The sequence below is a fragment of the Brassica oleracea genome, chromosome C7 (genome assembly GCF_000695525.1).
Source record: "Brassica oleracea var. oleracea cultivar TO1000 chromosome C7, BOL, whole genome shotgun sequence".
Classification (NCBI taxonomy): Eukaryota; Viridiplantae; Streptophyta; class Magnoliopsida; order Brassicales; family Brassicaceae; genus Brassica; species Brassica oleracea.
The window spans coordinates 32,293,932-32,307,695 of record NC_027754.1 but is presented as its reverse complement, the minus strand read 5'-3'; the positions used below and the strand labels follow the sequence as shown (position 1 = coordinate 32,307,695).

The following is a 13,764-nucleotide window of genomic DNA, read 5'->3' as shown; positions in this document are numbered from 1 at the left end:
AAGTAAATTTCAAAACTAAAATATTTATGTATTTTTAACGGTATATAGTTTAATTTAAAAGATATTAATATATATATATATATATATATATATATATTTTTAATCTTGATATTTATTAAATGAGACTTCCTAATTATATGATTTTGTAATTATTTTTTGTCATAAAAAAATTAAACCATGGATCATAAAATTTTAATGTGAGACTTTAAAAGAAATTTAAAATATAATATATAATAAAAATCTAAAGTTTTATTATATATGTTTAATGTGATTTATTTATTTATTTTAATAACTTAAAGTTAAACAAAAATGATAGAGGGTGCATTAATTTGTATCAAATCTTTATTATTTGAAATCATTAATTTTCATATATACTTTACCAACATTAGGAAATTCCGTAATTTTTATTTAAAGAAAGAATTAAAAACATTAATAATTAATTTATAGTTAGTTTAATAAAAAACTTATTATATATTTAGATGGACTAACATATTTCTCTAAGGATTCTAAGAATCATTGTGGTGATGACACATGGCTACCTCATAAGTTGTAATGCTCTTCTTTTAATATATAGAGGATTGAAACTTACATTTATTCCATGACAGTTCTGGGGCTGGCTTATGACCATCCACTTGATATATGGTCGGTTGGCTGCTGTCTATATGAGCTTTATTGCGGGAAAGTTCTTTTCCCTGGCGCTACAAATAATGATATGTTACGCCTTCATATGGAACTGAAAGGCCTTTTCCCCAAAAAGATGCTTCGTAAGGTAAGCGTTAAAGTAGATTTGATATAAAAATACGCCTTCTCAGATGACTGCTTTCCTTAACGAATTTGAAAGAAGAACATAACATGTAAAGTAGAGCTCTAGTTTGTATATTTAAGAGAAGCAGTTCTTCTATGCTTTTACTTATGTCTGTGCTTTCGGTTTAACAGGGAGCATTTATTAATCAGCACTTTGATCACGACTTGAACTTTTACACTACAGAGGAGGACACTGTTAGTGGGAAGGTAACAATCCAGTCCTTATGTTTTCTCTGGGATTCTGCAGTTTGAGAGTAATTTGTTATCTTTTCCTTTTCAGATGATGAAGAGAATGATTGTAAATGTAAAGCCAAAAGATTTTGGTTCAATTATTAAGGGTTACCCTGGTGAGGATCCCAAGATGTTAGCTCATTTCAGGGATCTCTTAGATAAGATGTTCATCCTTGATCCAGAGAAGAGACTGACTGTGTCACAGGCATTAGCTCACCCATTTATCACTGGCAAGTGAAACCATGTTGCCGTTTTCTCTTTATCTCTGTTATATCAAGAAATGCTGTTGTCCTAGATATTTTTGTACATTGCACATCTTAATTTTAAATTGAGGTTCTAATCTTTGAACTGTCTCCATCTTCCTTGTGCTGCGTGAGAGCATTGGTTACAATATCGGCATGGGTGATGGTGTTTTGGTGGAGTTCTCACCACTGCTATTCTCAATGGGAATTTACTGGTTTTATTGCAAGACAACCTGCTAATGGCGCTTTCTTTCTTTATACTGCTGTGTAATCTCATTGTAGAAGTCTATGTTTGGAAACATTCCATCCGAATAAGGAGAGGGCCATCCTGAATCATATTTTAATTATATGAAAAAACTCTGTGAATATCATTTGTTTTAGTGAATTGCTTCATTTTCTCTTTTGGTCTTCTTGAGGGGACTGATGTTGTTTTTCTCCAGGAAAAGTACCATCGCTTAGAGAACACTTCTAAAGTCTTTCAATGCTTTAAAGGCACACAGGAGAAGGTACAATGGTTGTCTATTGGGAGTAGTGTGAACATTTTGCATCTGCATCGCATCGGTCTATTAGTTTGACCTTAGTAGAGATTCTGTTGCTTGAATAGGTCTTAGAGTTTTGCCCCCTCCCTGTTTTAGTTTCTTAAACTGTATTTGGCTGCAGTTCATGTTGTGATGGTTTAAGTTTTGCCTGAAACTGTTTTTTTTTTTTTTCTTATTTAGTTATCCGTTTTTACCTTTTGTTCTTCTATAGTATTCGTTTTTTTTTGTTTGTCTAGTGTTTGTGTGTTTTCATGTTATCTGATAAATTGTATTATTGTCATGACGGAGGTTTCGCTTGGAGGAGAGTGCCGCACAAGAAGAAAAAAAAGTATTTAAGGTATTGCAATTAAATTGTATCTCCTTGATTTCTTTGTCCAATTAAATAGGCCTCTCTTTTTACTCCATCTCCTCGTGGTTTAGTTCACTAACTGTGACTTCTATCATTGTAGGGCTGTTCTCTCTCCTCCTGCAAGTTTTGTACGTTTGTCGAGCTTTGTGTGCTATGTGCTTCACCTCAATGATATGGCAACAACTTTAGTTGCTGTGGATATTTTACCTTTTTATTTGTTAATAGCGCGGTAGAGGTCTTTAGGTTTACGAAGTCATGGTGACTAAGGTCAGACTGCAAGGGAAATAGTGATTAAGTTAACCTTTTCATGTGTTACAAAAAAAAAAGTTAAGACCTTTTCATTGGATTTTGTGAGCATTTTTTCATTGCACAGTCTTCATTCTTGATTTCTTTGGAACATAGAAGTTTTGTCAATGTAGACTTTGCAAGTAGGCCGATTCAGTTTTTTGTGTTCTTGTTAGTGCATAGTTAAGAACTTAAGATTCTGGAAGGTCATAGGAAAGAAGAGATATAACTTTGGTGATGATTGTGAATCTTGTGATTTAAATTCATGTTGCTTTTGATTAGCTATGTTTCTTTGTTTTGTGTAATTTTACTGTCTTCATTGTAGCCGAAAAGAGATTCATATATGCATCGTTCCATTGTCTTTTTGTTTGTGTTGATTCTCAGTGTATTGACAGTGTAATCCCCAAGCTAATTTAAGTCATTGTCTCAGTTGCATAAAGTAGGATTGGTTTAAAAATATAAGTTTAGTTTTAATTAAGTCCATCTAATGGGACCGGATTAACAAGCAAGGACGTGACACGCTCAACGGTTTTCGCTTTGTCGGGACATCCATGACCATCGCCGTATTGGTACATGCACTGCGACATGCGTGCCAGGTTAACTGCGGCTTCCAAAAAACCTCGAGACAGTAACGATATAGTGCGTGCCGTTTTTGTTTCGGAGTTCATTTCATCCCACGTGTCACGGATCATCTGCTGCACGTGTGCATGTGCCTCTTCCTCCGACGCTCCCGTCTCGTGCATGTAACACTGGGCAGATTTGAGAACGTCTCCTCTCGCCAATTCATCCTTGCATATCAAATACACACATTCATTCGCTAGCATACACGGATATAAACCATAGCCTAACATGTGCTTATATCATTTTAATTATTTTTACAATTTTTAATATAAGGTTTGTAGTTTGTAATTTTGAGAATAGCTGAATGATAAACTTAACCAGCAGCCAAAGCTTAATCAAAAGCAAATGTTTTTTTTACCAAATCTGATCTGCTAAAATCGAAAGCGTTTGAATACTATCCTGTGTTGTTTTGTTAATAGCAAAATGTAATTTTGAACACATAACGACTATGTTTTAGAAGATATATTGTTTACCGGCGAAGTTCCAAGGTCATTAGCCAGACGAAGGATGGTGGCCGCGCATCGGACAATTTCTTGACGGTGTTGAGACAAACTTTCCAAGATTTGAACCGATATTTGGTCAGAGAAAATGCAGTAAAAGTGAATCAATATTGTTGGGGCAGAAATTGAAATCCAAGCATTTTGCATGTATTCTTCCACGCTTGGTTTGTATCCTTTTTTGTACCACTTTGTTTCAACTAGACATGTATTACATAAATCTGCCCACTAATTTTCATAAAAAGAAATTAAAAGAACTCTAATAATATTTTCAGTTAAAATTTATTATTTAAACTTAACATAAATCTGCCCACTAAGATTTACAAAAATTGAAAGAGAAAACTATAATAGTTTTTCAGTAATCAATTAAACTTACCGATTTTTTTAGAAAAGGGATGACGTCAATATTTTTATATTTGAGAATGTCACATCCAATGCTGTTGATTTCATTGAACAGAATAAGAAAACACAACCTCATGTACTCGGGTAGCTCATCAAGACGATTTACATCCCAACTGCACCATATTTACACGATTGTTTTCTAAATAACACTTTTGAACAAAATATCAAAGAAAATAAACGCACAATCCTTATAATTTATCAGCAATATATCGTTATTTTTAATAAAAATCGGAGTTTAAACCATGGTATTCATGAAAATCTCTTTGTGAACATGTTTCAGTTCGATAAATATATTTTTTTCCAAACAAAAACCGCAATAATATTTAGATATCCTTAATTTTCAATGCTCATTAATATTTTTTATAATGTACCAAGTAAACTAAAAAAAATTTGACTAGTAGAGCCCAAGTCAGTGAAAAGTTCAAGCTCTTCAAGAGTGCCATATATATCGTAAATGTCGTCAATGGTTGTAACAAGTGCATTGACTATACTCATGATCCGTCGTATATTTCCAAATTGAGGTTCATATATTAATCCAACGGTCCAAAAATAATTCTCGACTATTCTGTCTCTTACAAAAGGAAGTTGGTTAACCAAACATGTTTCCTTCCACCAGCTTCATGTAATTAAAAGGGAGAGGATTAGAAGTAAAATTTACAATAGATACCACGCAAGATATGCATCAGTAAAATATATTGCTTTTATTAGTCTATAGTAATACCTGGAAACGTATTTGAGATCTTCTTGATGAGCAATTTGTACGATATTGAAATCGATTTTTGCAAATTCGAGCAAGACAATATTCATGTCATGTTTCTTCTCGTACACAGCTATGTACCATCTCGTTTCTAGCCTTCTCATTCTCCAATGGTACGGCATTTCTAGCGCATGAATCGCCCTCTCACGTACCTCAAGGTTGCATGTTTCACCATCATGACCACTATCAACAAATTTTCTTATTTGTTCTGTCGCAAAAGGTCTGATGACTTCACGCAATTTAGTATCCGATTTCGTGGAGAGATATGACGCTTCATACAAAGATATGATACTATTTATATCGTCACCCTTGAACGTTTCACTTTCTATTTTTTCGATTATCACATCAAATATATCTGAAATAAGCGGGTTAAACGGCCCTTTTAGCTAATGTGATGTTATCATTTAGAAATTATCATTTTTACTATGAAAAATACTCTAACCTTCTGATACATGAAAACCATGTTGTCTAAGTAGTCGGATTTCGAGGGACGTTGCATGCAAATCTTCTTCTTTGTCATATTTCCTGATGCTTCTTCCATTTTGATGATGAAACTCCATTAAAATGTTATTTATTTCTACCTCAAAATGATATGAAATGCCAAGTTTTTGCAATCGTCTATGAGCTCTAATTGCTCGAGACGACTCCTTGTCTCAGCACCAAGCATCTTCCTCACTTTTTCCTTCAACGAATCTCTAGCCATCACTTTCTCTTGATCTTTCTGTATGCATCGTAATTAAATCTTAAAGACATGTTAAAAAAAAGAAAAACAGAAACTAATAGATCAGTGATGCATGTTTAATACGATATCCTCGTAGACGTAAATACCGCATATTTATTATTGATAGAGAGGAGATAGCTATGGTCCCAAGGAGAAGGCTGATAGTTGCCGGAGCGTCGACGGCGGACATCAACAGAAACATTATCCGGCGTCATTTTGGTCATGGATCTGCATATGAAACTTGGAAGACGGAAGTTATTATGGGTAATAACATTTTGGTAAATAAGAGCTGATGTCATATATAAACTAGCCATGTATTTAGACTTAAGAGTATTATTTCGTGTGTGGGACTAGACAGACGACACACATTCGTTTATATAGAGACAAGAGTGAATTATAAGCAAAAGTTTTCAAGTTTGGGATCATAGCATAAACCGCAGAGCATAACCGGTTCTGAGATTTTGAAAAATTTAAATGTTAAATTTTTTTATTACAAATTTAAGAATCTATATTTATTTAAATTATTTTTATAATTTTGAAAGTTATAAACCAATGTTTCACTTACATGTATGTCCAGGACCGGTCGTGTGTAGAGTCCACACTAAATTTCCGAATTCATGAATTGGGTATTAAATCATTAACTTATGAATTTTTTTGCCACAAAGTGATGCAAAATGTTTAGTAATATGAAATACTAAAATCAAGATGATTGCAAACATTAAAAAAAAAAAAACTAAGACTAGCTTTAGTGAGAAAAATATGTTTTTCTTTTGATTATCCAGTCCAGCAAAATAAAACGAATACAACTCTGTTCTTTCCTCTTTAAAGAGATAAAAACAAACATGAGATCTAACCAAACCTAATTGTCACCCGCATATTAATTATTTTGTATCATTTTGGGCAATGTTAGTCAGCAATGACCCCTTTAGGTAGAGTCACTCGCATGTACAGACATGAAAGTTGAAATCAAATCAAATATATTTTTCTCCGAAACCTAAATACGTATACCTCATGATTCTCTCGTGGTGTCGGTTCGTGTCAATATGTCATAATTTGGCTACTTTAGGATATAAAACATGGCCCGCTCAGGTAGAGTCAGTGGCATGGGAAATAATATCCATATCATTTTGGGTAATCTACAATCAAGCTTAGATAAGTATTATCTGATTGCTCTTCACCGAAAACAATATCCTTACTGAATAGTCATCGCCATGCGCCACACACAATCGTGATTACGTGTTTCAGTCAACGGTACATGCTATTTAGCGGGAGAAAAACATGCGATGAAAAGGTGAATCACCTCAACCTGCATCAATCCTTGCACACAACGTCTACAAACAAATCAGAAACATGATCCCGTTGATAAGAGGGTTAGGGGGAGCTCAAATGGTTCGCCACTAGATAATCCAAAGTGACAAATATCAATAGTCTCAATTGTAACCAAGTGATAGTGTAGTGGTAATTTTTTGGAGTTTGGTGTATACCCACATCAGTTTTAGGTTCGATTTTTCCCACAAATTAAATTATCATCACTTGGTTAGTCTGAGTTTGGGCTTCCAAGTGGTTTACATGGTGGATCATAACAGATGATCGGTTCACCCCCTGACATTATATAGTCGGAAGGTATTCCAAACTCGGGTCAGACAATGTGGTAGCACTAAGTGTGTTTCTCCTAAAACCGACCGGATCAGCGGATATGGTTTATCAAAATTCTCTGTTGTTAAGTCTGTTATTTTTAAAAGATCACGCTACATTTTAAAAGTAGAATTACATTCATTGTAAAAAAATTTGAGTTGAATAAATATAACATTTTCAAATAAATATATAACTAAATGATCATTGGGGTTTTCAATGCTTTTCTTACAAAAACTATTTTAAAATATGTCTTTACAGTGGTTTTATTAGAAAAGAAAAGATCTGAAGGTTATAGAAAACATTTTTAAAATGTTTTTGGCGGTTTGAAAAGAATAATGGGAAAAGAAAGAAACTTACCATAACCTCTAACATACCTTCTCCACTAAACTCTACTCCTTACCGTGATTTAGCTTGGCCAGGAACTCATCAATACCAGGAAATAAGAAGACCGAGTCGAGTCCTTGCATAAGAAACGTGGTGTTCTAGTGGTAATTTAACTTTGCTGCTGTTGGACCATTTGGATTTTGGACATTTGAATTACAGTTCAGATATTTAAATTCGCGATGGGCTTGTGGAAAATTCTTGTCAACAGCAGGGTTGATTATTGTAATTAGTAGTTCGTCAACTTGGGAGAAATAAAAGGATAACACTCATGTCAATGCAAGAAGGGCTAATGGAAAAGCCCAATTTTTTTCTTTTCAAAACCCAGTAATCTGAACCTAATGGATCGTAAATCTCCTTGGTATTACACCAGGAAAGGTAGGTTTCTCGTGGTGTCCAACAATTCAACTACGCTTTTATGTATATCTTACAATACTAATGCTCACGCAATATCTTCTTTTTGTCAGAAAAACTTACACACACGAAAACTGTGGGTAGTAGCAGCTTGGTAAACAAGAGCTGAACCCTCACATCTTATACAATAAAGTTGTCTTGCCTCTCTTCTCTTTAAGCCACATCACCCTGGAGAGAGGGGGCTAATGAAGACACGTGGCGCGTCAGTTTTCCTTCTTTTTCGAATGATTTTTTAAGTTCAACTTCGCTGGGCTTTGATTTTCACTTATCATTTAGTTGAAACCCAATAAAATTCAGGGTTTCACCATCTTCTCAACTTTGAGCTTTGTTACCCCGCAGCCGATTTATCCAGTAAATGCAAAAGTTGATCAAGTGACCGTAACGTCTCCAAATTGCGCTAATACCAACTTTAATCCGACCTTTAATGCGCTTACACGATTCCTCCCACTCTTAACCATTCAATCGAACTCATCGTCTCCTAAAGTAACCGATTTAAGCTCCGATTATATGTGTTTCTTCTCTGCGATGAACAACCACACTGCTACGAAATCCCAAACTCCAATCATTGTTAAGCTTCGACTTCAACAATGGCCAACTCCTCCACGCTTCTTGCCGATTTGGATGAGAAGGTAACTCCGACGAACTCCATCTTCTCTTTATTGTAATAGATTTATGCGTTGATTATGACTGAATGCTTACAGTCTAATTATTTCTTCGCAGCTTCATTTCTTTGAATTTAAGGCATGACGGTGTAGACGGTTGGTTGAGGTAAGGCTTATTCGTTTCTGGAAAGCACACAATGTTAACAAAGGTGGAGAGCTTATGGGTGTAGATATGCTTTTTGTTGATGGGAGGGTAATCTTACTGACATCGCTTTTGTTTACTTTTACATATCAATTTTTGTACTTTTCGATATCTTTACTCTCCTTCTGTTACTTCATAGTAAACGTTGATCCAGGCTTCCATCAACGTTAACCGGCTCAACACCTTCAGACAACTGCTCAATGAAGGAGCTCTTTATGATCTGAGTTTGTTCGACGTTACACGGAGCCACCCAAACTTTCGCTTCACTGACGCACATGTTGTTACAGATTCACTGATCAAACCCGTTTCCATCGAGATTACGGAAGCCAGTTCCCCTATCCCCACAGAGATCTACAGGTTCAGTAATTACCAACATTTAGTGGCACTTGCTAATACCGACACAAATTTTCTAGGATTGTTTAAGTAGAGATGTCTAAGAACCACTGCTATTATGAATATCTAATACCGCAAACTATTATTGACCCATTTGTTTATGTCCAGATATCCTATGAGAAGTGAAAGGATTTGTTTGCTCTGCAAGGTTGAGGAAATTGAAACTGATAATGTGATAATGGATGTCACGAAGTGCTAACATAAATTGAAAAGAGGATTCTCATCATTCGCTTGAGCATCATGCAATGATGAAAACGCCCTTGGAGTTGTAAGGTAATACATTTTGAATACGCTACCAACCATTATTCTAACTGCTAACTAGGAGAGCCTTTTCAATGTTATCAATCTCATTGTTGTTGTCTCTGTGATTAAGGTACCAAGTCCAGCTGGTGATGCATCTGATATGGCTGTCTTTGTCTCATTCAACACTGCAATAGCTCAACTCACTTGAATGCTGACTCATCTAAATCACCGCTGAAGCTGTTAGAACTAAATCCCTCTCATGGTGTGAACAGGGGTGCCTCTCTGACCAGTGCTGGGATGGCTACTTCTGGAGTGATAGAGGGAGCTACAGCCTCAATAGGTGTGGTGCATAATGAACTTTTTCACTGTGTAATAACTACAGAGGGTCCACCACTTCATGAGGATGGGCGCGCCAGAAAAAAAGCCTATAATACTTAACTTCCCATCTTTGGGAGAGTGTCCACTCTACTGCTACTTAGTATTTTGTCTTTTTTAAAGTTTGAATAAATTGTATAGGGTCTTGCATCTGATTTATTTCCTTTTGGTTTTTGGTTCTTTTACTTATCTTTTCCTCGGTGTGGGCACGACGAAAACTACCGCCTTGACGGTTTTAAATAATATTTGCCTTTCATGCAGCTCATTATATGTTGTTGTAAGGTAATCTTGGTATCTCACACCCAAGAGCACTGCAACATCATGATTAGAACCTAAAAACTTATATCTTAATCAGTTTCTAAATTTGGTGCTTTATAAATAAATGAAAAAATATCAGAATTCACAGTATCTTAATGTTTGGAATCTGTGTTAAGATTGCTGGTAAAAGGCCTGTGAGCTGATTGTTCTTTAAGTTCATAGTGTCCACAAGTTGGAAGGTCCAGACAAATTTACGGGAAGACAAAACTGGAACATGAAATAAGTAAACACAAAACTGGAACGTGGCATCGTTGCATGGACAAAACCAGTAATTCGACTTTATATACAACAATAATTATATTTAAGTGAGAGCACTATAACTGTAACTTAATATCTAAGTTAAAACAAAAAGGGTTAACCAAGTTGCTTTGGTCTAGTGGTATAGGAGCTCCAGCTGGAGTGCCCGCCCCTGGGTTCGAGCCTTGGCCACTGCGGAATTTACATGTGGGCTGCAGCACCCGAGATCGAAGACCGTTACACGGTGAGCCACATGGTGACGCCCTGGCAGCGTCCATGCTCACTTCGGTCTCTAGTCTGGACCACTTCGGTGGGGCCAGGATACTCGGTTGGCAAAAAAAAAAAAAAAACCATCTTGTACCTCTTCCTGTTTTCGAGAATGGTATTTGAAAATAGAATTTTTTGGTATCTGGTTTAACTTTTGCTATAACAAGTCAGCGTCAAATCTGAAAAAAGTGGGCTGTAATCCGGTGAGACTTGTAATTTTTAATTATTAATGAAAGGTGTTAAAAAAAACACTTTTTTTTTACAGCAAAAGCATTTACAGACTCATGTAGACTCTGTAAACCAAAGTGGTAACTCTGCATCCATGTGTACGACGAACGACGGTTGTATCCGAGCACTGTGTGCCAAACGATCTACCATTATATTTTCCGTCCTATGAACATGAACGATTTCTGAGTTGGTGAAGCTTCTTCTCAAAAGTTTAATGTCCTCCAGGTAACTTAAAGGTGAAAAATATATGTATGATAAAAAAATTGGTTTCATCAAGTTTAAAAAATCATCAAGAAAATGATTTAAAACCACAAAAACATGATATGATATAATAAATAAAAATAAATATTAAACACAAAGGAAATTATTATACTCTATATAAGTGTGATTCCTTACAAAAACATTAATGTACTGATCCCATAAAAACAAATAAAACATATATTCAATATTGCTATAGTAATAAAAAATAGATGTTTGTACAGTCTAAAAGCGAGACGTGCAATATAAAACAATTTGACAAAAAATATATAAAATATAAATAAAATATATATGACCTAGCATAAAACAAATAAATTAAAATCCAACCCGTCAAAAAACCCAGAAAACAACCATATTAAACCATTTTAACAATAGCACTAAAAATATTTAACTTGACTAAATAAAACTAAGGTTGAATATCTTATCGACAAAAAAATTCAATTGAAAGAAGTCATGAAAAATAAATAAGAGAAACTATAGAATAATGATTCATATACATTATAAAAATATTTTTGAAAAAATGCAGAGGAATAAAATTATAGGAATGAAAATGAAAATTATTCCTCATCAATTTTGGGGAGGAACAAATTTGTTTTATATTCCTCTAGAATAAAAAGAATGAGAATGAATAAAAAAAAATCATTCCTTATAAATGGTAAAATAAAAAAGGAATAACAAGAAATGCATTATTCTTTTTCATTCTTTGGTCACGAGTTAGATCCTTAGGGCAACATTATCGGTGGTGGTGGGGGGAGGATCCTTACGCATGGGCCCCACCACCTTTTCTCAATTACTGTGTCTAATGTCCCAAAATAAGAAACGTTTGCACTGAGTCCTTAGTACTGTTTGCGAGCCCCACGACACGTGGCGGTCCGCGATTGGTTTAATTTTTTTCTTTTTTTTTAAACCAGAAAACAAAAAAAAAAAAATTTAAGGACCAAAAAAACATTTTGACCGATAATGTTGCCCTTAGACTTTCAAATTGGATGTTAAAAAAGTTAAAACTTTCAGATCAAACATTGTGTTATATAATTAACCGACATTCCGCGACCACTAGTAAAGACATAAAGTAGGCATTTATTTAGAATAGACTTGAGTGACGTTCATACCTTAATAATTAATATATTTAGGTATTCTTGAATGGTGGACTATTTGAAAAAGGCTTTTATTCGAAAAAAATTGCATTACAAATAGAATATTGAAGTCGGCGAAAAGACTTACGAAATTGTCAAGACTTTCTAGATTGCAAAGGTAAAACGTTGTAAACCGTAATCTAGCTGATTTTGTATAGACTGTGAGTGAATCGTTTAGACGACTTCTCTATTGTATTTATACATGAGTAAGTCGGCCAACCTCTTTATTTTCTATGATGTCTTTCTCTTCGTAACGCCAACTTCTTTTATTCTTTTACACTGTTTTGTTATCAAGTTTTAAGTACGTTGACGTAGATAAACCAAAACCAAATTCATTGTTAGATTACTCTGAGTAGGGAGTAAAACCTATCTCCAACATCTTAAGTTTGTTTTGTTGTTGTTTAGTTTGGTTTTAGAACATATGCAGACAAGAAAATCTTCCAGCCACCAATCTTCCAACCGTTAATCTCTTTAGCTAGGCTGCCCCTTCGGCTTTGTTTGTAGTGAGCCTCCTACAATTTTAAATTTTCTAATGATAGGCCCTACCAAGCACTAACATTTAAGCGGTACTTTTCTGGTTAGATGCAGAACAACGTGGAATTTATTGAGTCCAATACTACTCTATTCTAAATGGTACAAATCAAGTTTGCGTTGTCTAATTCATAGACTCCAGTACTGGTATATTAAATGGGTACCAAAATCAAGTTTGCGTTTCTTTATAGAACCGTAACCCAAAGAAACGAGAAATCGTTACAACCAAAACGCAATTTCGGAACTGTAATTTTGTAACATCCCAGGTTTGTAGTTTAAAAGAATTGATTTGACTATATATGTCATCAAAATGCACTTATTTTTTCGTCAACACATCTATTTAGAACTTCAGAGTTAAGTGTGCTTAAACTGAAATAATAAAAAGATGGGTAACCTATAGGGAAATACTTTTCGATACTGTGGAAGTGAGACGAAACACATAAAAATGTTACGTGGTGATTGGAGGATCAGTAACAAGACTTTCAAAGTTCCAAAAAATTAACGCATCAACCGTCTCATGGAATGGGCCAATGGACCGAGTGAGCGGGTGTGGAAAGCCAGTAGCCGTGGGCGGTTGGGCGTTACAATTTGGTATCAGAGTTAGTTAGCCATCTCGGTTTTGACCCGAGAGGCATCTTGAGACCTGTTGTGGTGCGTAGTGCTGGGAAGCGGGTCGAATCCGCCTTGCGGCGGGTTGGCGGTTTTCTTTTTCAAGAAAAAATTGACCCGCATGACCCGTAAATAAGATTTAGTATATCCGCATCCGCCCCGCTTGAGTTAGCGGGTAATCCACGGGACCCGCAGATCAAAAAAACTAAAGACAAAAATATTAAATTTCTATTTTTAGTTAATTTTTTTTAAATTATGTAACTTATATATTGAAAAGTAAATAAATATTTTATTAAAAAACAAATAAATAAATTTAATTAATGTATTGATATGTTATATATTATTTTTTAATTAAAATTTCTATTCATTTAATTTTAATTTTTTTTTAATTTTTTTTTAAATTTGAATTTTGCGGGTTGGCAGATATCCGTGGATTTAAATATCTTGACCCACATCCGCCCGCGTCTCCGCCCGCGTCTCCCCCCCCCCC

At 34.9% G+C, this 13,764-nt stretch overlaps 2 protein-coding genes across 5 annotated transcripts in view; one reads left to right on the top strand and one right to left on the bottom strand.

Moving 5' to 3' along the window:
* The window catches only part of LOC106305938 (serine/threonine-protein kinase prp4), a 6,644-nt gene extending 4,133 nt beyond the window's left edge, over window positions 1-2,511 (top strand). Inside the window, exons 10-15 of one of the 4 annotated variants that reach the window (XM_013742365.1) lie at window positions 606-769; window positions 937-1,011; window positions 1,085-1,265; window positions 1,718-1,783; window positions 2,105-2,153; window positions 2,266-2,511. In XM_013742365.1, coding sequence (XP_013597819.1) covers window positions 606-769; window positions 937-1,011; window positions 1,085-1,265; window positions 1,718-1,749 — 452 coding nt within the window. In that variant the 3' untranslated portion in view covers window positions 1,750-1,783; window positions 2,105-2,153; window positions 2,266-2,511. Of the gene's footprint in view, window positions 1-605; window positions 770-936; window positions 1,012-1,084; window positions 1,676-1,717; window positions 1,784-2,104; window positions 2,154-2,265 lie in introns of those variants that run through there. The other 3 variants (XM_013742367.1, XM_013742368.1, XM_013742369.1) reach the window with 3 other exon arrangements.
* Window positions 2,374-5,777, bottom strand: LOC106305939 (1,8-cineole synthase 1, chloroplastic). The gene is given in 9 exon segments (XM_013742370.1): window positions 2,374-3,238; window positions 3,545-3,796; window positions 3,945-4,083; window positions 4,166-4,171; window positions 4,374-4,586; window positions 4,692-5,082; window positions 5,170-5,340; window positions 5,343-5,448; window positions 5,556-5,777. Coding segments are annotated over 9 exon segments (1,803 nt in total). The 5' UTR covers window positions 5,763-5,777; the 3' UTR covers window positions 2,374-2,920.
* Between the last annotated feature and the right edge of the window lie 7,987 nt (window positions 5,778-13,764).